At 41.6% G+C, this 22,930-nt stretch overlaps 1 protein-coding gene across 2 annotated transcripts in view; it reads left to right on the top strand.

Moving 5' to 3' along the window:
- Nucleotides 1–22,724, top strand: part of habp2 (hyaluronan binding protein 2) — a 48,580-nt gene extending 25,856 nt beyond the window's left edge. For both annotated transcript variants that reach the window (XM_078564705.1, XM_078564706.1), the window contains 6 exons: nucleotides 4,136–4,230; nucleotides 5,298–5,577; nucleotides 9,956–10,098; nucleotides 11,516–11,650; nucleotides 11,765–11,907; nucleotides 16,480–22,724. In XM_078564705.1, the coding sequence (XP_078420831.1) occupies nucleotides 4,136–4,230; nucleotides 5,298–5,577; nucleotides 9,956–10,098; nucleotides 11,516–11,650; nucleotides 11,765–11,907; nucleotides 16,480–16,635 (952 nt within the window). In that variant the 3' untranslated portion in view covers nucleotides 16,636–22,724. The remainder of the gene's footprint in view (nucleotides 1–4,135; nucleotides 4,231–5,297; nucleotides 5,578–9,955; nucleotides 10,099–11,515; nucleotides 11,651–11,764; nucleotides 11,908–16,479) is intronic.
- Nucleotides 22,725–22,930: the final 206 nt, after the last annotated feature.

Below are 22,930 nucleotides of genomic sequence, written 5' to 3'. Positions count from 1 at the left end.
GATTAAAGATAGATTAGCATTAGACGTACGAGACCCCACGGTGAGAGCAAGTTGCCCGAAAGATGAGGAACTGACACTGAAGAAAGCACTATACTTGTGTCGAAATGTGGAAGTTGTGAAACACCAGCTAGAGCATATATTTGGCAGAGCAGACCAGAAGATACATTATGCTGAGAGACAGTCCAGAAACAATCATAAAGAGCAGGACGCAAATACTGCGGAGGACAGCATACAAAGGTAAAAAAGGATTACCCAACCATCGAAGGAATGTTGCCACAACTTGCCAAGGCAAAGATCTTTACTATTCTAGATGCGAAGGATAGTTACTGGCAATTGAAGCTGGATGAAAGCAGCAGCTTTCTAACTACATTCTGGATGCCATTTGGGAGATACAGACGGTTGTGCATGCCATTTGGCATTTCCATGGCTCCAGAAGAGGATCAATACAGACAGCATGAGATAGTCAGTGATCTTCCTGGAGTGGATGATTTACTAGTTTATGGATGTGGAGACACAATGGAAAAGGCCATAGCTGACCATGATCAGAATTTAATACGACTGCTAGAGAGAGCAAACCAGATGAACCTGAAGCTGAACAAGAACAAATTTCAACTGAAGATGCCTGAAGTCAAGGTACTTCATGTGCTGAATAGGTCATGTACTGACAGCAAAAGGTCTTCACCCGGATACTGACAAGGTGAGAGAGCTGTAGCAGCGATGCAGTGGCTAACGGAGTGAAAGCAGTGCAATAATTTCTTGGGGTCATGAACTATTTAACTAAATTTTTGCCTAATTTGTCATCAGAGTGTGAACCAATATGCAAGCTCACTGCCAAGAGTGTGCTGTGGTATTAGGGCACAGAACAAGGAACAGCGTTCACTAAAATCAAACAACTAGTGATGACAACGCCTGTGCTGAAGTACTATGACATCAATGATGAAGTCACCTTGCAGTGTGATGCCAGCGAAACTGGTAGTAATCCTAATGCAGCAAGGACAACCAGTCGCATTTGCATCCAGGGCATTAACTCAAACGGAACGACATTGCACACAGATTGAGAAAGAGTGCCTGGCTATTGTCTTTGCCTGTGGGCATTTTCATCAGTACCTGCTTGAGAGGGACGAAATAACAGTGGAGTCTGACCACAAGCTCCTTCAAAGCACCTTTCGCAAACTGCTATTACCTGCTCCAAAGCGACTACGAAGAATGTCATTTCATTTACAAAGATATCGTCTGGATGTGACATACAAGCAAGAGAAAAAGATTTTCATCGCAGGCATGCTATCGAGAGCAGTGCTCCCCATGAAGAAAGCTGAGGAGGCTACAACAGATGCGACATCTTCCAGATTCAACATGAAGCAGCAACAGAAGACATGATCTGGAAGCCAACAACTCAGCAGAGACATTGAATCTGACAAACAAGCACCTTGCTCAAATCAAATGAACTACCCAACCAGATGCAACTCTCCAAGCACTACAAGAATAGTGATGAAAGGATGGCCTAAGAGCATCAAGGACACACCTGTGATCACGAGAACATAGTGGGCATACTGAGATGAATTGAAAGCCCAAGATGGCATTTTGTACAAAGGAAATAGAATTATCAAGCCTAAGGAGATGAGAGGAGAGAAGCTGAAGCATATCCATGCAAGCTATCAAGGAATTGAATTGACTCTGAGAAAGGCAAAGGATGTGAGTTACTGGCTAAGCATGAGCAATGAAATTAAAGACCACATTGGGCAGTGTGTGTGCGTAACAAGTACCAAGTTAAACAAGCTAGAGAGCCATTGATGACACATGACATTCCAGACAGACCATGGATGAAGTTGGGAGTAGACCTTTTACACTTTGGCAGGAACTGATTATCTTCTCACTGTAGACTACTATTCTAACTACTGGGAGTTAGACCAGCTGACTTCAAAAACATCGAGAGAAATAGTTGAATACCCGAAAGCCCACTTCAGTTGGTATGGCATTCCAGGCATCATGATGAGTGACAATGGCCCTCAGTTCACAAATGAAGAATTCAGCTGATTCACAAACGATTGGGAAATTCAGCACTACACATCATCTCCGCATGATCCCCAGTCAAATAGAAAGGCTGAGGTGGCAGTGCAAATCGCCAAAGGTCTCATCAAGAAATTGAGCGAATCTAGTACAGACATATGCAAGGCAATCCTTGAGTCGAAAAACACATCGACTGAAGGCATGGAAAGTAGTCCTGTCCAGAGACTGATGTCATGTTGCACACAAACAACTCTACCAATAGCAAAAGAGCTACTGAAACCAGAAATGTTAACAGGTGTGAGTGAAAAGATCAAGGTGAAGCGACAGGAAGCTAAGTTTCAGTTTGACTTTCTGCCAAACCATTACCAAGTCTGAGCATTGGCGAGCCAGTCAGGGTGCAAATCTTCATGCTCTCACCAGAAGTCAACCCAAGTGGAAACTTGGCACATGTGTAGAGAAATTGTCACCTCAATTGTACGCAGTGGAAGTGAACAACCAAATATACCAGTGCAACCGCAGGCATGTGCGAACAACTAATGAAGCTGTTCCTTCACAGCAATCAGGTGGTTGGGGAGAAGGGATCTCACCAGCTGTACTGAGTACAGAACTACCATCAGTCCCAGAGGTCCACGAGTCCCCAACAACCGCAATAGAACAACAACAGTCACCAAGGCAACAAAGGCCTCGGAACGACACTCTCTGGACAAGGAACATCACCCAGACAAACAGCACACGCATTCCATTAAGAGACCTGCATGGTTTAAAGCCTGTGTGTGCAATGCATGTGCAGTGACTGACTAGTAGATCAAACATTTGTCAATGCACGAGAACAATGGGTATATAGTGGGTAACTTGGATAACTTACAATCACACAGGATCATGCATGCAAATATGTCTTTTGTTCGCTAGGAAAAGGGAGATGTTTGGGTTTTGAAAATGCAATCTTACTAAGTTTACTACCAGTGAACTACCTGGCTTGCCATAGTCATGTGACTCTGCTAATGGGCAAGCACTGTAGACTGCCATTTCTACTCAGTTCAATAAAGACTCTCACTGAGACAAGGCACTGAAGAAGACTGCTGTCCTTATACATGAGACAGAGGTAGTGGCAGGGTCCTCACCAGCCACCCCCCCCCCACCAAACTGACCATGGGGAGGGGGGGGGGGGGCATTAAATTCTGCCCAGAGACACACAATAGAAGACAGTGCCATTTTACATCATGGGGAACAAACCCCATTCTACACCAACATGACACAAAGGATATTGAAAATTAAAATTTTGTCTAAATGTTCAGAGGTATACCTATGTGTCACCCAAAGGGATCTTTGGAGAAAAACATGGGTAAATTATCCAATTTGTTACCTGCTAAACATTCCCATTAAACAAGGCAATTTATATGAAGAGGTGGAATTCTCTAGCTCTCCACTCAATCATGGTCATGAGCCCCTATGCATTAACTCTTACACAAATCTTTTCTTATGCTGTAGTTATCAAATTATCCTAATGCTCCTCCAGTCCACTCCCAAATTTGTTAAAAATCTCTCCCACGCTCCCATGATCGCTGACACTGTACCTCCGTCGCACAGTGCTCACTTTTCTACTCTGGGGCTCTTGGCACTTGGCCAACAACTCTACATATTTCAAGCTTTCTTTCAAAAGCCTCCTCTCACCTTGTCTCTCACAGAATGTGAACTCCGCAGTGTGCACACTCCTTGTCCACTCTGAAGGCCACAGCATTTCCACCCTCAGACTGATGCTAATCATCTGCTTTGTTACCTCAAGGTCTGCTGTGAATGTTCAATGTTGCACAACTGACAGTGAATCTTTCCTTTGCTTCCTTTCATCCTGCAACTCTTCATCTGTTACTCCTTCTTAACAAACTCAATTACTAATTGCTGCAGCATTCAACTCAAAAATTTAAATTTATGTTATGTAATGATTGGGGCAATATGCAGTATGTTCAGTATTCTAGAGTTAACAATTAAAAACTTGTGTTTGTAATCCAATACACCTTTTGAAAACAATATTTCATCCTTTTCTCTGAAGGCATTGTATGTATTGTTTGTTTCAAAGATAAATGACGAGGATTGGGTACAATAAAAATTAAACTAAATAATTTATTTCCAGAAATCCTGATGGTGATGAAAAGCCTTGGTGTTATTTTAAGGAGAAACGTGATAAATTAAATTGGGACCAATGTGCCATTTCTCCCTGCACTGCAGGTATGCAATATCAGAGTTAATTGCATTTGTTCCATTAGTTATATAATTTGGTGGGTATTAGCCCTGTTTTACTGAATAAACAATAACTACACAGCAATATCACAATAATTGATACAATTAGTGCTTTGCTGGTTAAGGCTGAAGTGCTAAAAGTCCAATGCTAACTGGTCTAAATCGAGCGATAGAATTAAATTGAAATCCTTGTAATTTTCCCATATCAGATCCATATATTGAAGGATGAGGGCAGTACAGTAAATGAGGAATTTATCAAATCCTTTTCAATTTCGCTCAGAGGCACAGTCAGGGCAAAGGGGTTTATTTTCTTTTACCGACAGCCTCAGATCTTCAGATCCTCAAAGAGCAATCAGATGGACTGCCTGCTCTACCATTCATTTATTCCAAATGTCCTTGTCAACTGGTAACTTTCCACTTAAGTGGAAACCTGCCTAGACAACCGACCTATACACAAGGAGTCAAGTTTATACCTTGAGAACTGTATATCTATCTCTTCTGTGAATCATGCTATAGTTCATGATAACTAAAGAATATAATACAGTTGGAAAAACAACAACTTGCAATCATATCACAATGACAACGACCTTCTAGATAGTCCCCAATTATCTTCCTTCAGAATAAACTAGTCATCTATTTACATTTTTCAATCTGCCTTTCCATAAGTGCAGTATTTTCTTGCTAGAGTAGGGCATTTCTGGTGTTGTCAATGGAGAAAGCACTTTTTCTTGCATTGCATCTCGTGAGCAATTGAACTGAATATGTAATTTCCGCTGAGAGTGCAAATGTAGAACAAAGACAGTTGGGTGTGTGCTTACATATAACTCCAAAGTGGTCTGAACTGTCTCAATTTGGATCTTCCAAAGTAAACCTACATCAACATAGTTTGGATTACTGTTTTAACCTTGAGACGTATTCCTTATCTTTGGGTGTCTGCAGTAACTTTGATTCTTTCTGAAAATGGTGCCAAATACCACAAGTACAAAAAAACCCTAAAATTAATTAGTGCTAATGCATAGAATAGATTTTGACTTTGTACTCTTTTTCCATCATAGCACCTAAAACACAACCCCAACGGGAACCTACAGCCAGACCTGCGGCCCGATCAACTGCCACCTCTCCTACCAATGTGCGCTTTCAGTGTGGAGTACCAGAGGTCAGAGTAATCATAAGAAAAGTCTTTGGTGGAAAAAGGACAGTACCAGGAAAATATCCATGGCAGGTATCTCTACAGCTGAAAAACCGCATTGGACTTTACAAATCGGGACATCTGTGTGGAGGAACATTGATTAGACCATGCTGGGTTCTCACTGCTGCCCACTGCATTGTCCCACAGTAGGTATTAGCATGTTTATACATTGTCTTGAGTTATCTTCTTACTTTAGAGATCTGCTTCCACAGAAGTGCCTTTCTACATTTTGTAATAATATCTATTATGTATTTACTTTCTATTGCAGTTACCTATATCATTTACAGTAATTTCTTAGAAATACTGGAGTAAACACTTTCATTATAAAGTCTCATTAATTAAGCAGTTTTACCCGTCTGCAGTACCTGCTTGGAGCCTCCCACATTGGCAGCACATTTTGAAAGTCCAGGCATTCCTTGTTCATTAAATTCAATAATGGATCAGAGACCTCTGGGGAAACAAGCCTGAACTAATGTCTAGCTGAAGGGACTGACAGACGAAAGGAAAGTAGTTATTTTAGCGAGGTTCTAAAACATACTATTATTAGCTCTTTATCCACTTCTATTAATTTCATTGAGTCAAGTGAAGCACTGACTTAAAAATATGCTATTTTTGATGCATCTCAGTTGTTTTAACAGGCTTAAATATGTATAGTTTAAGATCTGTGTCAAGCAGTACCAGAATGGTGTCAAGACCACCAGTTGTTATGTCAATTTGCGTAGGTCTGTGTGACTGGGGTCTACTGATCAGCTGACTAGAGCCCAGGACAGCATAAAGGGAGTCAAGGGATCACTGGGACAGAATAGAGAAGAATAGAAAGTAGGAAACACAGCAATATCTAAATAGCAAAAGGAAGAACAAAATATAGTGAAAATTAAAGAATACTAACAAAAAGTATCAGAGAAGTTGAAAAGGGGGAAAAAAAACAGAAAAATTGTTAAATAGTTAGGCCAGGTCCACTTAGCCATGATCCAGACTTGGATGCTTGGAACTGAATGCCAGAAGACAGGTGAGAGTTACTGCCCATAATATCAAGGTAGGGCAACAAGGAGACATAGCAAAACTGAGGTTAATAGAAGTCAAATGGAAAACCGGACAGTGGTTAGAGCATTCCTGATACAAAGAAAGATGGTTGAGATTGTTGGAGACCAATCATCAGAGTCCTAGGAGATCACTTCTCAAAGAAACACTTCCTCAAAAAGACTTCCTTAGAGAAACAATTTCAACCTAACAATCTTCAGCTGAATTTTTAATTACCTGTTCTCAATCAAAAAGTTAGAAGTGCAGCTATTCGCTGATAACTCCACAGTATTCAAATGTTATCACTACTTCAAGAATGAAGTGTTTTTTTAAATTCATTTGAGGATATGGATGTCGCTGGCTAGACTGGCATTTATTAACCATCCCTAATTACCCTTGAAAAGGTGGTGGTGAGCTGCCTTCTTGAGCCACTGGAGTCCATGTGGTGTAGGTACACCCACAGTGCTGTTAGGGAGGGCATTCCAGGATTTTGACCCAATGACAGTGAAGGAACAGTGATATATGTCCAAGACAGGAATGAGAGTGGCTTGGAGGGGAACTTCCAGGTGGTGGTGTTCCCATGTGTCTGCTGCCATTGTCCTTCTAGATGATAGCGGTGTTGCGTGCTAGTCTACAGCAGCACCTAAGTAATATCCAATTTTGAACTAAGAAGTCACAGGTAATGTTGACCAACATCAAGTGATGGCTTTTTGTTTGTCCTTCAAGCCGAAGATGATTATCTTTGACATCTGAGCGTTTGGCCGGGTTTTGGTAAGCATATAGTGACCGCTAAGGTGACCTACACCAGGGGAAGAATTTTCAGGTCAGTGAGCGGGGGCGGGGCTTGCTTACCGACACGTAAAATGATGCGCGGTGATGTCAGGCGGGCGTCCAGATGTCACCGCGTGTCATTTAGAATTAAAGTTCGGCGGGTGCGCAGCCGACTCAGCTGCGCGCCCGCCGAACTGCCAAAGGCCTATTAAGGCCATTTAAATAATCATTAAAACAATTAACAGGGCTGCCCGTCTGACCTTTAAGGTTGGCGGGCAGGCAAAGAGCCTAGGCAGCCATCGCATTTTTCACGGAACCTCATCCACGGGCGGGATGTGGTTTCATGAAGGTTTCATTAATTAAATAAAATTTTTAATCAAAATTCATGAACATCTCCCAGCTCATGTGACACTGTCACATGAGGGGACATGTCTTAAAATATTTCCTTTTCTTTATTTAAATTTTTAAACCTTAAACTAATCTCCCTGAGGCACAAAGGTACCTCAGGGAGATTTCTGTGCTCTTCCGCCCCTGCCCCGCACAACCCCCCAGACGGGGGGAAATTCCTGCCCCAGGAATAATCTGCTGCAAGTAGGACAGGATACCACAGACGATTGAGTTTTGAACTAGTTGCTGGCTTGGGAGTTCCTCTCCGTGTATTTTCACTCTGCCCCTGATATGCGCATGCTTTCCAAGGAGGCGGCACTGTTTTTTTTTTATTCAGTTGCACCAGGTGCAGAGATCATGGGTGAGCTTCTCCAGGATTCGAAGTCAATATCAAAACTCCTAAAGAAAGCCTTCAGAGTCTCCTTGTAGTACTTTCTTTGACCACCATGAGAGCGCCCAGCCTCAAGCTCCCCATAGAAGATTTGCTTTGGTAAGCAAGCGTCAGGCATTCCAGCTACATGACCAAACCAACTCAGTTGTGGCTGTCTCATTATGATGTGGATGCTTGGTGTGCCACCTCGGTAACTGGTATTTTGACATGTCTCTGTAATGACTAATGTTCAACTTGAACAGCAGAAAGCCCAGTCATCTACCATGACCTCAAGTGGCAATATTCACTGAGTCTGTGTCATCTTGGGAATCACCACTGACAGAAGCTTAATTGTGCCAGCCATATTAACAACATAGTCACAGAGCTGGACAGAGACTGGGTATTCTGTGATAAGTGGCTCACTTCCTGACCCTAACCACCATACTTAGCCACATCATTGCTGCACCATTACCATGTGGACTGTAGTGGTTCAAGGAGAAAGGGACACCAACTCCTCAGGAAATTCTATCCAATGCACCTCCTTGTTGTGGCAGTCTCAAATGGAGGGTCCACCCATCACCCCTGCTCCCCCCACCCACTCAAATGTAAAGATACTTAAAGGGGATGGAATTCTGGTGGAGTCATATTCCAGGTCAACCAAGGGCAGAAGTCAGACTTCTGGGGCTGAGTTTTCCCAGCCCCTCAAAGGCATGTCTGGAGCCAGGGTCCAAAGCACATTCTGAAAGTGGCAGGTTGAGTCTCCAACCTGACACTTTCCTAACAGAGCTCAAAATGTTGCTGCCTTTTGTGATAGTCACACACAAACTTCCTTTCTTCTGGCTCCTCTGATGCCAGTAGCTGAGGAAGTTTTCCGCCAGGACTAAGGTAACTAGCTTTAGCCTGAAGAAAAATGCTGGGAGTAATTTTCATCTTCATCACTTGAGCAGTAAATTGTGGAGCAGAGAGTCACCCTTCAAACCGATTTTCATTTCCATTTTTAAAATTTTCTTTAGACCCTTACTTTGGACATGAAAATTTCAGTTATTGAGAAAGCGATGTTGAAAATTTTATCAGAAAACATTTGTGTAATTTCTAAGGAAACAATAGCGATGCTGTGGTTCCATTTCTCTCCCCCTTCTGATGCCAGCACAACAGGATTTCACAGTTCTAACTGTCTGCTCAAAATGATGAGGGTAGATCCAAGACCTTTGTTGTAGCTGTTGTACACCAGAATGGGGTCTGCAGCCATGGTTGCAATATGTTTTCCTGGTCTCCAAGCAGCAATATTGTTCTATCTGAATAATATAGTTGGTCTTATCTGACAGAGATATACATGACAGAAGGTATGACAGCTTAAACTTGCAAAGACATCTCACAATGGCGTGTACAAGAGTAGCAGATAATGACGGGAAGTTGTGGACACTTGTGATGGCATTCCCGCAAGAGCAGGTTGATGTAGTGGGATTCAATCAACTATGAACCCAACATACCAAATTTAATTCATTGCAGATTTTCAGAAGGGGAAGAATATGAACCGTATCATAAATGTGATCTACAAAGACAAGTGTCATCATGGATTAGCTGCTTTAACCTTTATACTAGCTACATGTCTCTGAGTTCCTTGGTGACCCACTTAACACAAATCACAAATGTTCTGTTGGAGCTATGCATTCAAGTGAGGCTCCCATGGCGGCATTGATTTATAAAGTATTCGTCCAAGTTACCTCCCAGCTTAGTGAGTCTGGTAGTCTAAAGAGGCATTTGCAATGTGCTATTTATGAAACTTCAAACTATTTAATTTTATTGATAAAGGCAGACCAAAATCAGAATCAGACATCCTAATTAATGAGACAACTCATTTCTAATAAATCAAACATTTTGGAATATGCATTTTACATTATTGTCACTAATTTTAGAATCATTTGCTAATCCTTTTTAATTAGGAACATTCTCTGTTACTTTAAACCAATACATAGGGCACAGACTAAAGATTTCCGCATACAGCTTGGCAAACAAGACCTTCAAAGGGAGGAATCGCATGAGCAGAACTTCGACGTTGAAAGTATAACTGTCCATGAAAATTATCATGAGAGCTCTGTGGGATTATACAATGATATTGGTAAGCCATACCAGATAATTGTACCTTCAGGTTTCTAATCCCCGCGTTGATTTTTACTGCGGGCTTTGAGACCCCTACATGAGGGCAACAGACAGGCGCCGGGCTCCGCACCTGCCGGAAAAGCGCGAGCTTTTCACCACAGCTAATTGGCTCCCCGATCGGCTGCCGACGGGGCCTGCATCCAATGAGGAAGGGCGGCAGGCGGTCTCCTGACGCGGCCAGCCCAATCAGAGGACCAGCAGCTCCGAAGCGCCACTGGGGCAGGTGGGTGCTGCTGTGGCGACCTCGAGCCTCTGACGGTTAAGTTTAAAAAAAAATTTGAAAAATTCAGGAGGCCAAAGGCTGGAGGTGAAACTGCCCCGTGGGATGACCATTGTTAGCACAGGGGCAGGCTGCCTTCCATCCCCCTGCAAACTGGAGGAACAGCACCTCATCTTCCGACTATGCACTTTACAGCCTTCTGGACTGAATATTGAGTTCAACAATTTTAGATCATGAACTCTCTCCTCCATCCCCACCCCCTTTCCGATCCCCCCTTTTTTTTCCCAATAATTTATATAGATTTTTCTTTGCCCACCTATTTCCATTATTTTTTAATTTATTTCCATCCATTGTTTTATCTCTACCTTTTAGCCTATTTTGATTCCTTCCCCCCCAACCCCCACTAGGGCTATCTGTACCTTGCTCATCCTACTTTCTACCCTTAATTAGCACATTCCTTAGATAATATCACCACCTTCAACGCCTCTTTGTCCTTTTATCTGTGACATCTTTTGGTTATCTCCACCTATCACTGGCCCTCTATCCAGCTCTACTTGTCCCCCCACCCCCCCACCCCCCCCAATAAGCCAGCTTATATTTCACCTCTTTTCTATTTTTCCTTAGTTCTGTTGAAAAGTCGTATAGACTCGAAATGTTAACTGTGTTCCTCTCCGCAAATGCTGTCAGACCTGCCGAGTTTTTCCAGGTATTTTTATTTTTGTTTTGCCTTCCATCCCTCCTTCGGTCACAGGCCCTCTCGGCCGATCAGAATAATAATAGGGCCAATAATATTCGGGCAAAAGCAAAACGTTGCAAATCTGAAACAAAAACAGAAAATGCTGGAAAAACTCAGCAGGTCCAACAGCATCTGTGGAGAGAAAAACAGAGTTAACGTTTCGAGTCCGTATGACCCTTCTTCAGATTAATACTAGGGCCCTTTAAGTGTGCAAATCAGCTGCCTGCCTCCTTGGAGCAAGCAAAATGCCCCGGTGGTGGCACTGCATCGGGGAACCCTTCCAACGTGGCTCCTCAGCATTTCCCACCCCCTACTACCTCCTAGCCTGTCACCCACGGACTGGTAAATTCCTGGCCTTCGTTTTTGTTAGCCTTTAGGCGTCACAGCAAATTCTAATGTAAATCAACATTTATATTCCAGCTTTGGTAAAGATTAAACAAGTCAACGGTCACTGTGCCCAGGAAACTAAGTTTGTAAAAACTGCATGTTTACCAGAAACTGATTTTCAGCCTGGCACTGAATGTCACATTTCAGGATGGGGCCAGACGGAAACAGGTGTTGTATCCATTATTTAACTTTTATAATTTCTTTTCCTTAAAATTGAAGCAATGGTTACATTGTATATAGCCAAAATGTAATGTCATTTTCTGTCCATTGATGATTGTATAGAGGCATCATCCAATCAGTTATTGCATACAAATGTGAGACTGATAACTGATCAACGCTGTAAGGACACTCGCTCCTATGGAACCGCAATCAATGACAGCATGTTTTGTGCAGGAAACCTAGATGGAAGTGTGGATTCATGTCAGGTTTGCAATAACAATTCTTTAGATTGTGGATCTTGCTTCCACTATTTGATGATTTGTGACTTAGATCAAATTCATTTAGGCAGTTTAACACATAGCTGGAGAAATGGTGCTAGGAGAGAGGGCCTCAGACTCCCGGGTCATTGGGTTCAGTTAGAGAGCTGGAAGACTGTTGAAGATGGACAGATTGCACCTCAATCATGCTGGGACCAATATCCTCATGGGGAGGTTAATTAGTGCTGTGGGGGATGGTTTGAACTAATTTGGCAGGGGTTGAAATATTAGAGAAGAGAAACAAGTAGCATAGAGGATTGGGAGAGACAAATAACACTAGAGTAACGAACTATTCAAAAATAGGAGGACTCAGAAGGCAAATGCTAGGCAGCCTAAGATGAATTTGCAGTGTATACAGCATGGTAAATGAGGCCGATGAGGTACAAAACACGTCAACTCAAAGAAGAGGAGAATTGGAAACTTTGTACACAATCTTAACTTGGATAGGATTTCCCAGCGAGGATAAGAAATTCTGATCCTATAACACTGTGGAGAGCATATTTCCTGTAAGTGGGACCCTTACATGGAATTGATTGACAGACTTGGCTCCCTGTCAGGTAGGGGACAGTTCAGGCAAGGCCATAATTCAGGAGCAAGTAGGTTCCCTGCTGCTCAAGTAAAGGTAGAGAGTTATTGAAACAAGAGTGCAGAGGTGCATCCTGGCTTGTAAGGTCAGGGGGTAATCACAGGGGATCAAGAAGAGATCAGAGGCAGAGATGGGCAAGTCAGGCAGGTGTCAGATCATGATGATCATGGGAGGTTCTGATTGTCAGGAGGAATTCGAGATCATGGAGTGGTGTCCATTCACAGGGGCGCTCGATCACAGGTGCATGTCGAATCACAAGGGAAGAAGCATATGAACTTTAGGGAAGGTGGGAGGAAGCAGGCCTGTTCCTCCTGACCGGCAAGCAGTGCTGCAAAAGTGCTTGCCTCATCCATACGGCAGTCCTTGCTTCTTGTTAGATGTCGGGTTTCCTGAGACCTGGGGCACTCGACCGGCCAGGGTTAAACCTGAAATAGAGATAAAATATGAGGCATGCAGCCTCACTTAAATATTTAAATGAGCAGCCTGCTTCCTGGGAACAGGTTGTTTGCCCAGGCACCCTGCTCACACCATCCTCCCTCCATTAAAACTGGAAGTGGGCAGGTTCAAGGCTAGATAGGTTCAGTTTGAGGTTTTAAAATGTTTACATCCCACTCATCCATAAACTACTTGTTTTTGGCGGTTAAAATTCCTCTTGACACTCCAGGCCACAAAGTATTCAGGAAAGATAGGGAAGGGGAAAAAGAAGGGGTGTGGTAGAATTGATCACAAAAAACTATTAGAGCACCGGAAAGGGGTGATGTAGTTGAGGGGTCAAAAACAGAATTTGTTTGGTTAGAATTTTCTGAAGGAGAGTGTCTATCTCCACTTGGAGAGGCAAGGTTTAATCAAGGATAGTCAGCATGGCTTTGTCAGAGGGAGGTCATGCCTGACAAATCTGACTGAATTTTTTGAGGAGGTGACCAGGTGTGTAGATGAGAGTAGTGCAGTTGATATAGTTTATATGGATTTCAGCAAAGCCTTTGACAAGGTCCCACATGGGAGACTTATAAAGAAGGCAAAGGCACATGGGATACAGGGTAATTTGATAAGGTGGATACAAAATTGGCTTAGTTGTAGGAGGCAGAGGGTGATGACAGAAGGATGTGTGACTGGAAGCCAATGTCCATTGGCGTACCACAGGGATCTGTGCTCGGTCCCCTATTATTTGTCATTTATATAAACAACTTAGATGACTATGTGGGGGGTAGGATTAGTAAGTTTGCGGATGACACAAAGATTGGCCGGGTGGTTAACAGTGAGGTTGTGTGTCTTGGGCTACAGAAGATATAGATGGGATGGTCAAATGGGCAGATAAGTGGCAGATGGAATTTAACCCTGAAAAGTGTGAGGTGATACACTTTGGAAGGAGTAATTTGACAAGGAAGTATTCAATGAACGGCATGGCACTAGGACGTTCTGAGGAACAAAGGGACCTTGGCGTGTGTGTCCATAGATCTCTAAAGGCAGAGGGGCATGTTAGTGGGGTGGTGAAAAAGGCATATGGGACACTTGCCTTTATCAATCGAGGCATAGATTACAAAAGTAGGGAGGTCATGTTGGAGTTGTATAGAACCTTGGAGAGGCCACAGTTGGAGCACTGGAGTGCAGTTCTGGTCGCCACATTATAGGAAGGATGTGATTGCACTGAAGGGGGTGCAGAAGAGATTCACCAGGATGTTGCCTGAGATGAAACATTTAAGTTATGAAGAGAGGTTGAATAGACTTGGGTTGTTTTCGTTGGAGCAGAGAAGACTGAGGGGCAACCTGATCGAGGAGTACAAGATTATGAGGGTAATGGACAGGGTGGATAGGGAGCAGCTGTTCCCCTTAGTTGAAGGGTCAGTCACAAGGGGGCATAGGCTCAAGGTGAGGGGCAGGAGGTTTAGGGGGGATGTGAGGAAACACTTTTTTACCCAGAGGGTGATGACGGTCTAGAATGCATTGCCTGGGAGGGTGGTGGAGGAGGGTTGCCTCACATCCTTTAAAAAGTACCTGGATGAGCACTTGGCACGTCATAACATTCAAGGCTATGGGCCAAGTGCTGGTAAATGGGATTAGGTAGGTAGGTCAGGTGTTTCTCACGTGTCAGTGCAGACTCGATGGGCCAAAGGGCCTCTTCTGCACTGTGATTCTGTGAATTAAGGAATAATAGATGATCTATCATTCAAATGGCTGTATAACATAGGCCACCTTATAGTGGGAGGGGGTTAGAGGAGAAAATTTTCAGGAAAATTACAGGAAGATGCAAGAACTGTAGAGTAGTGGTAATGGGGGACTTCAATTATCCCAATTAAGACTAGATCGTAATAGCGTAAAGGACAAAAAGGGGGAAGAATTCTTAAAATATGTTCAAAAGAACTTTCTTGATCAGTATGTTTCGAGCTCAACAAGAAGAAAGCAGTACTGGATCCAGATCTGGGGATTGAAGTGGGCCCAGTGGAGCATGTTTCAACGGGGGAGCATTTGGTGAACAGTGATCATAATATCAAGTTAAGAGTAGTTACAAAAAAGGACAAGGAAAAAGAATCAAAAATTTAAAACATTGAACTGGAGGAAGACTAATTGCAGTGGGTTTAAAAAAATGGATCTGGCCTAGATGGATTAGAATCAAGTTTGCAGGCAAAATAGTATCTAAACAATGGGAGACCTTCAAGGAAGAGACAGTTGGGGCGCAGAGTGGACACGTTGCTATCAGAGGAAAAGTAAGGGCATCCAAAGCATCCTGGATAACTAAAGATATAGGCCAGGATTTTCCCCTCGGCGATTTGGGGGCCTGGTCGCCGAGGGGAAAATGACGCGGGATGATGACGTCGGGAGGAATTCCCGACGCCATCCTGGTCCACTTAAATTTTTAGGAAGGCAGGCGGACCACAAAATCAGCTGTCCGCTTACCGATCTGTCAATGGCCAATTGAGGCCATTGACAGGCTATTTAAAGTAATTAAATACCTGCCCGTCCAACCTTAAGGCTGGCGGGCAGGCCAGGAGCCCCAGCGGGCTCCAGACTATTGATGAAACTTCATCCACTGGCAGCATGAAGATTCATGTCCGTATTGTCAAAAAATTAATAAAGTTTATGTGGTCTTTATTAACATGTCCCCTCTCGTGTGATATTGTTACATGCGGGGGACATGTTAATAATTTTTAAATGTTTATATTTTTAATGTTTTTGACACTGTCAGTATTCTCCCTGAGACAGGACTTTGCCTCAGGGAGAAGTGCGCTCTTGAGCGCACTTTGACAGCTGGAGATTCCCTCCCCCCACCCCCTGCACAGGAAGTGCATAGAGCTTCCCGTCAGGGATGCCACTGGGCGGGCCTTAATTGACCCGCCCACTTAAAATGGCAGCAGGCCCCATTTCAGTGGCGGGGATAGGCTGCCCGCCCACCATCCAAGGGCAAGATTCTGCCCATAGAAAGTAAAATGCAACAGGAAAAGAAGGCTTATGACAAATGTAATGTTGATAATACATTATGAAACCAAATTGAATACAGAAAGAACATAGGAGACCTAAAAAAAAATTAAGAAGAGAAATTAGAGATTGTGGAAATAGATTAAAAACTAACATAAAAGGGAACCCAAAGTCTTTAATGGGCATATAAATTGTAAAAGAGCAGTCAAAGAAAGGGTGGACCTGAGGAAGTAAAAGTAAAATCTTCTTGAGGAGGCAGAGGGAATGTCTGAGGTATTAAATCAAAACTTTACATTTGTCTTCACTAGACAGGAGGATTTTGTCATGGAACAGTAAGTAGATGGGCTGAATGGCCGCCTTCTTTGTTGTATTGCTTAATGATTCTATTTGAACAAGCATCATTCAGTGGAAGGGTACAATAAAGGAATGTCCCTATAAAATAAAATTTATTTTCACTGTCAAAGGTTTGAATGAATGTCACTAGTAATATGTTCTAAAATTGCATATCTTTGTTTCATGTTCAGGGTGATTCTGGAGGACCACTGACTTGTGCGAAGGATGGGCGTTACCAAATCTATGGAATAGTGAGCTGGGGTGATCAGTGTGGAGTGAAAAATAAACCGGGTGTTTATGTCCGTGTCACCAAATTCCTTAAATGGATTAAAACACGAGCCACTTAGGTGCAGTGGTTGAACATACGGGATTGTTGTGGAATATAAAAAGATGCTTGACAGTACTATTTAACACATCCATTATTTCTATAATACCACATGAAGGATATTCAATATGTTATTACCTCAGTTTTAGTAACAATGGGATCACATATACCACCTTAATAACAATTTTGATTATGATTATCATTAATTTTGTATTCCTGTAATACCATTCTTCCATAAAGTGAGAAGTATAACTGTCTGTGTCACAATCTTAGCGATTGCATTTGTAAAGTGCCTTTGGTTTTGAACTTCCATGGTAATAATTCTAACTCACAAAGCTGAATGCCAGTCCTGTTGCTTCTTATTTTAATTAACAAATCAGAACTACAGATTTCCTTAGATGGAATAATATTTTTATAATTTGTCTACAATTTAAATATATATAATTGATTAAATACAATTCTGTTTTGTTGATCCTCAAATGAGTACCTTTTAAATTATTTCAGTGCTGAATCTTGGCAGCATTAGTTAAAAACTATGGTTATCATGGATGACAACCAATAAATCAGAGACTACAAGCATCTGGAACATTAACATCTTGGTGCAAAATTTAGCTTTCAGATTGGTTATCTTAAAAATATATATTAATTATAATTCCCTCAGCCTTAGCACATCTTGTGATGAATACAATCAATAGATTTGATAAGTTACTAATTTTTATAGGTCCTAGAAGTTTAAATTACTGAAAGATGTGAATCGTATGGATGCAAGAGGTTAATTTAATTTACAATGCAATAATGTAACAGGGAGTATTTTTTACTTTTGGTGATAGTGTAAAAGAGGAGATATTGATTCAGCCTCCTTTTACACAGATCTCCTGATTTGCATTTCCATTGAGGTTAGTGGCAGAGTTGGTCTATGTGGTTGGGCAATGAGATCAGACTCAAAATGCCAAGTATGACCTTTATGCCATAGTTGGCCAATGTTTGCGTTTGCCACTCAACAAGTGGGGAACATCAAGCACCTTCCTTTCAAAGAGGATCTGAGGGAAAGTTTCATCTTTGTTGTTGAGCTGGTAACCTGGTGGAGCAGATTGCCTGCCATTTATAGAACTTGTCCCATTTTCTATTGATATCAATGGAATGCATTCTGTTAGGTTATCTTTGAGGTGTTGAAGGTGAAAATCTACCCCTCTTGAGTCTTTGTCGGCCTTGTTTATTTATGGGGAAACCCCAAAAATAGGATGTGAAATGGAGATGCTGTTAGACCTGCTGAGTTTTTCCAGCATTTTCTGTTTTTGTTGTTGACTTAAATGGTTAGGCTAATCTACATCTCAGTGACAAGTGAAAGTTGTGTAAAACTGAAGTAGGCTAGTCAAATGCCAGTCAGTATTGGTGCAACACTATTTTATACTCTCCAACATTTTTACTATAATTAGAAATGGGAGAGGCTATACCTGTTAATGGAAACTTAACCCAAGAGTTTGAGTAGTAAAAACTGTATTATGTCCAAAAAGATAGAGGGAGGAATTTTACAGCCCCGTCGTGGTGGGAGCAGGGCTGTAAAATGCGACGAGCCATTCAAAAATCCATTGACTGTTGGGGGGGGGACTGTAAAATCCCACCGGTGTATAATTTCGCCCATAATTTTATCCTTTTCCCAGCTGTTCTGGCAAAACAGTTCCTGTAAACTATGTGGAAATGACTCAAAGCAAATACATTTGTTTTATTTAGTGCATGCAAAATGCTTTCTCAGAAATATACACGGTGTTGTAATTGTGAATGCCACATAGCCTTTATCTCAATTTTTGTTATTGCAGGAAAGGTATAAACATAGATACTCAGAGCCATGGTTGTTATACCATCTGATGTATCTTCTGAAGTGACAGTCCAAGACTAAACAGCTTACACCTGATCTACCTCTCCTTTTGAAACCTTGGAGAAGGAAACTAAACCAGACCCAATAAATTGACATGTGATTCTCTGGAAGAGAATACAGACTCATATCTGTAACAACCCACAACTTGGTTTGAATCACAGAAACCAAAGTGATTTTTGAATTTGTGCGATACCACAGCAATCATTCATTGCAGCTAGAATAGGCTGGAACTGTAGTGATCATTACATTTTAGCATTTAATTTAATGAGGTTTTATGCCTTGGCATTATAACTTGCAGTGTTAATATTGATAGTTTTATGCTTTGCTTTGACAACAAAACCTACATTCTGTCATTTTATATTAAATTAACCATTCCTAAAGCTGTGCCACTGTAATTCTGAAAGTTGGATTTCCTTATTAGGCTTTTAATGATTAGGTTGGTAACTTTGGTTAAAAATGTTGGCACTGCCATTGTGAAAGTAGCTTGTCAGTAATATGAAAGGTGCCATGTCAAGTTGTTAATTGGCACAAATGTGAGCTAAGGGTTAACGGGGAATCAGCATCTCCGCTGTATTATAATTGAAATAACTGCTGGTTGTGATTTGCTTGAGTGTTTTCTATGATGCTTTAATTTCTGCACAACCACAGATTACATGATGGAGTAAAAATGAATTAATTTTATTTGGTTGTGTAATAATAACGATGTTTCATTTGAATGCATTTGCCAATGCATTAACTCATATAATCTGAATTTCTCTGGGTTAACATTGCTTGGTCCAGTATTATGTTCAGCTTTGGGAACCTTTCTTTGGGGAAGATATCAAGGCCTGGGAGATAATGCTGAAGATGATATCTTGGACAAAAACTTCAGCCATGATGAGAGATTAGAAAAAAAGTGAGTGCTTTCATATGAACAAGCAATGTTAAAAGGAAATCTAATAGTGATGTTCAAAATTGTGAAAGGTTTTGAGAAAGTAAATCAAGAGAAATGACTTCCATTGCTGAGCCAATAAGTCAAGAACATAAATTTAAGATAATCATGAAAACAATGGAGTCAGAGATTAGGATTTTATTTTAACGCAAAGAGTTAAAACATGGAATGTCCTATCAGAAATAATATTGGGAACAAAATCCATATCTTTTAAAAGGGAAGTGGACAAATATTTGAAAAGAAAAATATTAATATGGAAAGGGTGGGGGAATGGCACTAAGTGGATAGTCCTGTAAGAGGGCTGTAGACACAATGGGCCAAATAACCTCCTCTATATTATTTTATATAGGGACTGATTTTCGCCCCATTTTAGGGTAGGAAAGCGGTGGTAATGCAGGAAACTAAAGCTTAGAACTTACCACCCCGCTCTTATTGACATCCACACTGCTACCATCATGATGGGAGCTCATTAATGGGTGGCTCAGGTGCATTGAGTGGCTTAAGGGGCCACCACACATCATTCAAAATTATGGTAGGTTAAACATATGAGTGCTGCATTGTCACACGTTTACTATTACATGCTTGTATGCAACCAGTGTGTGTAGACAGATGGAGTAACATCTTCTGCCAATCACCAAATATTTGAAGAAAGCAGTGCACAGAGGTGCTGCTCTGTCCTTCAAGAGGCCACACCTTCCAAGCTCACTCTCTCAAATAGGTTTCTCACAAGGATTGCATTGTTCCATCACCACGTTTACCACCTGCTCTATAATGTGACTTCCAAATATACACAATTTAACCTTTGCACGTTAAAGCATTTAGATATTGATTTGGCCATAGAAATTCTTTCATGCAGTCCCATCGTGGCGTGCCTAATGTAATTTGCGGAATGCACTTCTACAATTTCATTTGCCACTGACATGGAAACCTAAACCCATCCCATTTCAACTTAAAAGTCTCTTTGTCAGTTCTTCCTGTAGCAAGAGTATCAAGATCTTTAAATGGAAATCATGATTGTCTTTCCTGTTAGTTTCCTTTCCCCCTTTGGCTTGTTAGCCTGTTAAATAAAAAGAAATAACACATTGTGGAAGGTAGCAAGGAAGGGAGACATTTATATAGCACGATTCATGAGCTTAGGATGCCTCAAAGCATTAATAAAGTATAACAACATCAACAACAACTATTTATAGAGCACATGTGGTAAAACATCCCAAGGTGCTTCACAGGAGCATGATAAAACAAAATTTGACACCAAGCCACATAAGGAGATATTAGAATACATGGCCAAAAATTTGGTCAAAGAGGTAGGTCTTAAAGGAGAACAGAGAGGTGGAGAGATTGAGGGAGGGAATTTCAGATCTTCGGGCCTAGCCAGCTGAAGGTACAGCCACCAATAGCGGAGCAATTAAAATGAAGTGTAGCCTGTTGGATACTAGGAAGTGCAGCAGTCAGTTTGTGCACGGGAGATAATGGCGTAGTAGAAATGTCACTCGATTGGTAATCCAGAGGCCCAGGCTAATGTTCTGGGGACATGATTTCAAATGCCACCATGGCAGCTGGTGGAATTTCAATTCACTTGGAATATAAAGCTGGTCTCAGTCATGGTGATGATGACAGCTATCACTGATTATTGTAAAAACCCATCTGGTTCACTAATGTCCTTTAAGGAAAGAAAACTGCCATCCTTACCTGGTCTGGCCTACGTGTGACTCCAGACCTTCAGCAATGTGGTTAACTCTTAACTGTTCTCCGAAATGGTTTGAAACACAAGAAACTCTCTGGATATATCTGAAGTAAAGCCTTAGGCTTGAATTTTACCCTTGGTGGGTGTTCGTATTTGGTGGGCCAGGGACTGGCCAGGAAACGGGCCGCCAACTGCGATCGGCCCCCAACGCAATTTCATGCTGGCTGGCCAATTAACGGCCAGCCAGTGTGAAACGCACACTGAAATACTCAGCGCTGCCAGGGTGGGGGTGGGAAGAGGGTGGGTGATGACGTCACCGAGGGTGTGGGTGAGCACTGCGACAAAAATCCTTGAAGGAGACAGCTGCCTCAGGGAGCTGCAGACCTGAAAATGTCCAATTAAAGGTTTTAAAAGCTGAAAAAAATGTCCATGCATCAGAATCAACCTGAAAATATAGCTGATAAAAATGCTGCCCACATGTTTATTTTAATTTTATTTTGTAACGGAAATTTCCTACCCTCTGATGAGGTTTGATGAAAAATGCAAAGGCCGTCTGGCCGATTCGCCTGTCCTTAAAATTGGACGGGCCATGAAAAATCGGCGGAGACAATTGCGCAGTTAATGAGCTTAATTGGCCTCTTAATTGTCAGCAGGCGCGCTTCCGACTTTTGTGCGCACCCACTGAGCGAAACATCACGAGTGCACGATGACAACAGAACACTCGTCCAACATCTTCTTGCGCGATTTTACGCCCTGATCAGGTCGGGTGCACGCCTGCCCACAGGATGTAAATTTCTGCCTTTAGTTTCTTTGGGTCACTTGTTTAAATCACATCTCTATGTCGCTACGAGAAGACAGATCTCTATGGAACATGTTATCCTCATATTATCAATTTCTAGAGTATAGTTATAAGACCCCTGGGAAAGAACTCCTTAAAAATTATGATATCATTTGTTATTTTGCTCCCAGAAGCCATTTAAGTACCAGAGTGAATAAAATATAACATTGCTATTTTAATTGCTAAGACATTTTTGCTTCTGTTTAATTTTATGTATATCTGTTAACACTAATTTATAATTTAGCTTGATATACATAGTTTAGCACCCAGGTGTTGTCAGGCATACGATGGTGGGCACCCTGTATTTCCATTATAACCTAGCAATAAAGGGATACACCATTTAGCCCTTGGGTGCATTACATTACATGTTAAGTTTTAGTTCAAAGGTGGTGCAGGTTTGCATTTGGAAGATACCATTTGCAATGGTCACAACTGAAAAGTATTGGAAGTGTGGTAATGTTTACTGCCACTTAATATTTCACGGTCTTTTTATATATGTCTTTCTACTACTTTTCTTTGTGTCCCCATGCATTCTCTGACAATGCAATACTCTACAATAATATTCATATTTTATTGTGGGTTCTTTAATTATTTGCAATTTCTTCTCCACCCATCATCAGGTCTATGAGTCATTGACAAACATTGATTTTATTAATACTTTAATGGCATGCTTTCCATGTTTGCTAATGTCTACCCCACATGTAATGTGCTGATAATTCTTCATGACAAAGACTACTAAAATATTCAGGGCCTGTATTCAATAAAACATAATTTTCTCAAAATGCTTGGAATATTGTTCCTCCAAAATTATACACCACATAGCCTGACAGACTTTTGTTTCTGAATACAATTCTGTTTTATCTACAAGCTATCATAAGGAACATTTAACGTTTCAAGTGTGGGTTCATATCCAGGAAAATATCTAGAACCAGCCTGGAACAAAATATTCCAATAAATTCTAATTATACTAACCACTTCTACCATGCCT

Source organism: Cetorhinus maximus, chromosome 20 (genome assembly GCF_964194155.1).
Source record: "Cetorhinus maximus chromosome 20, sCetMax3.hap1.1, whole genome shotgun sequence".
In the NCBI taxonomy this organism is placed as follows: Eukaryota; Metazoa; Chordata; class Chondrichthyes; order Lamniformes; family Cetorhinidae; genus Cetorhinus; species Cetorhinus maximus.
Note: the sequence above shows the minus strand (reverse complement) of the source record. Positions and strands in the feature narration are given on the sequence as shown.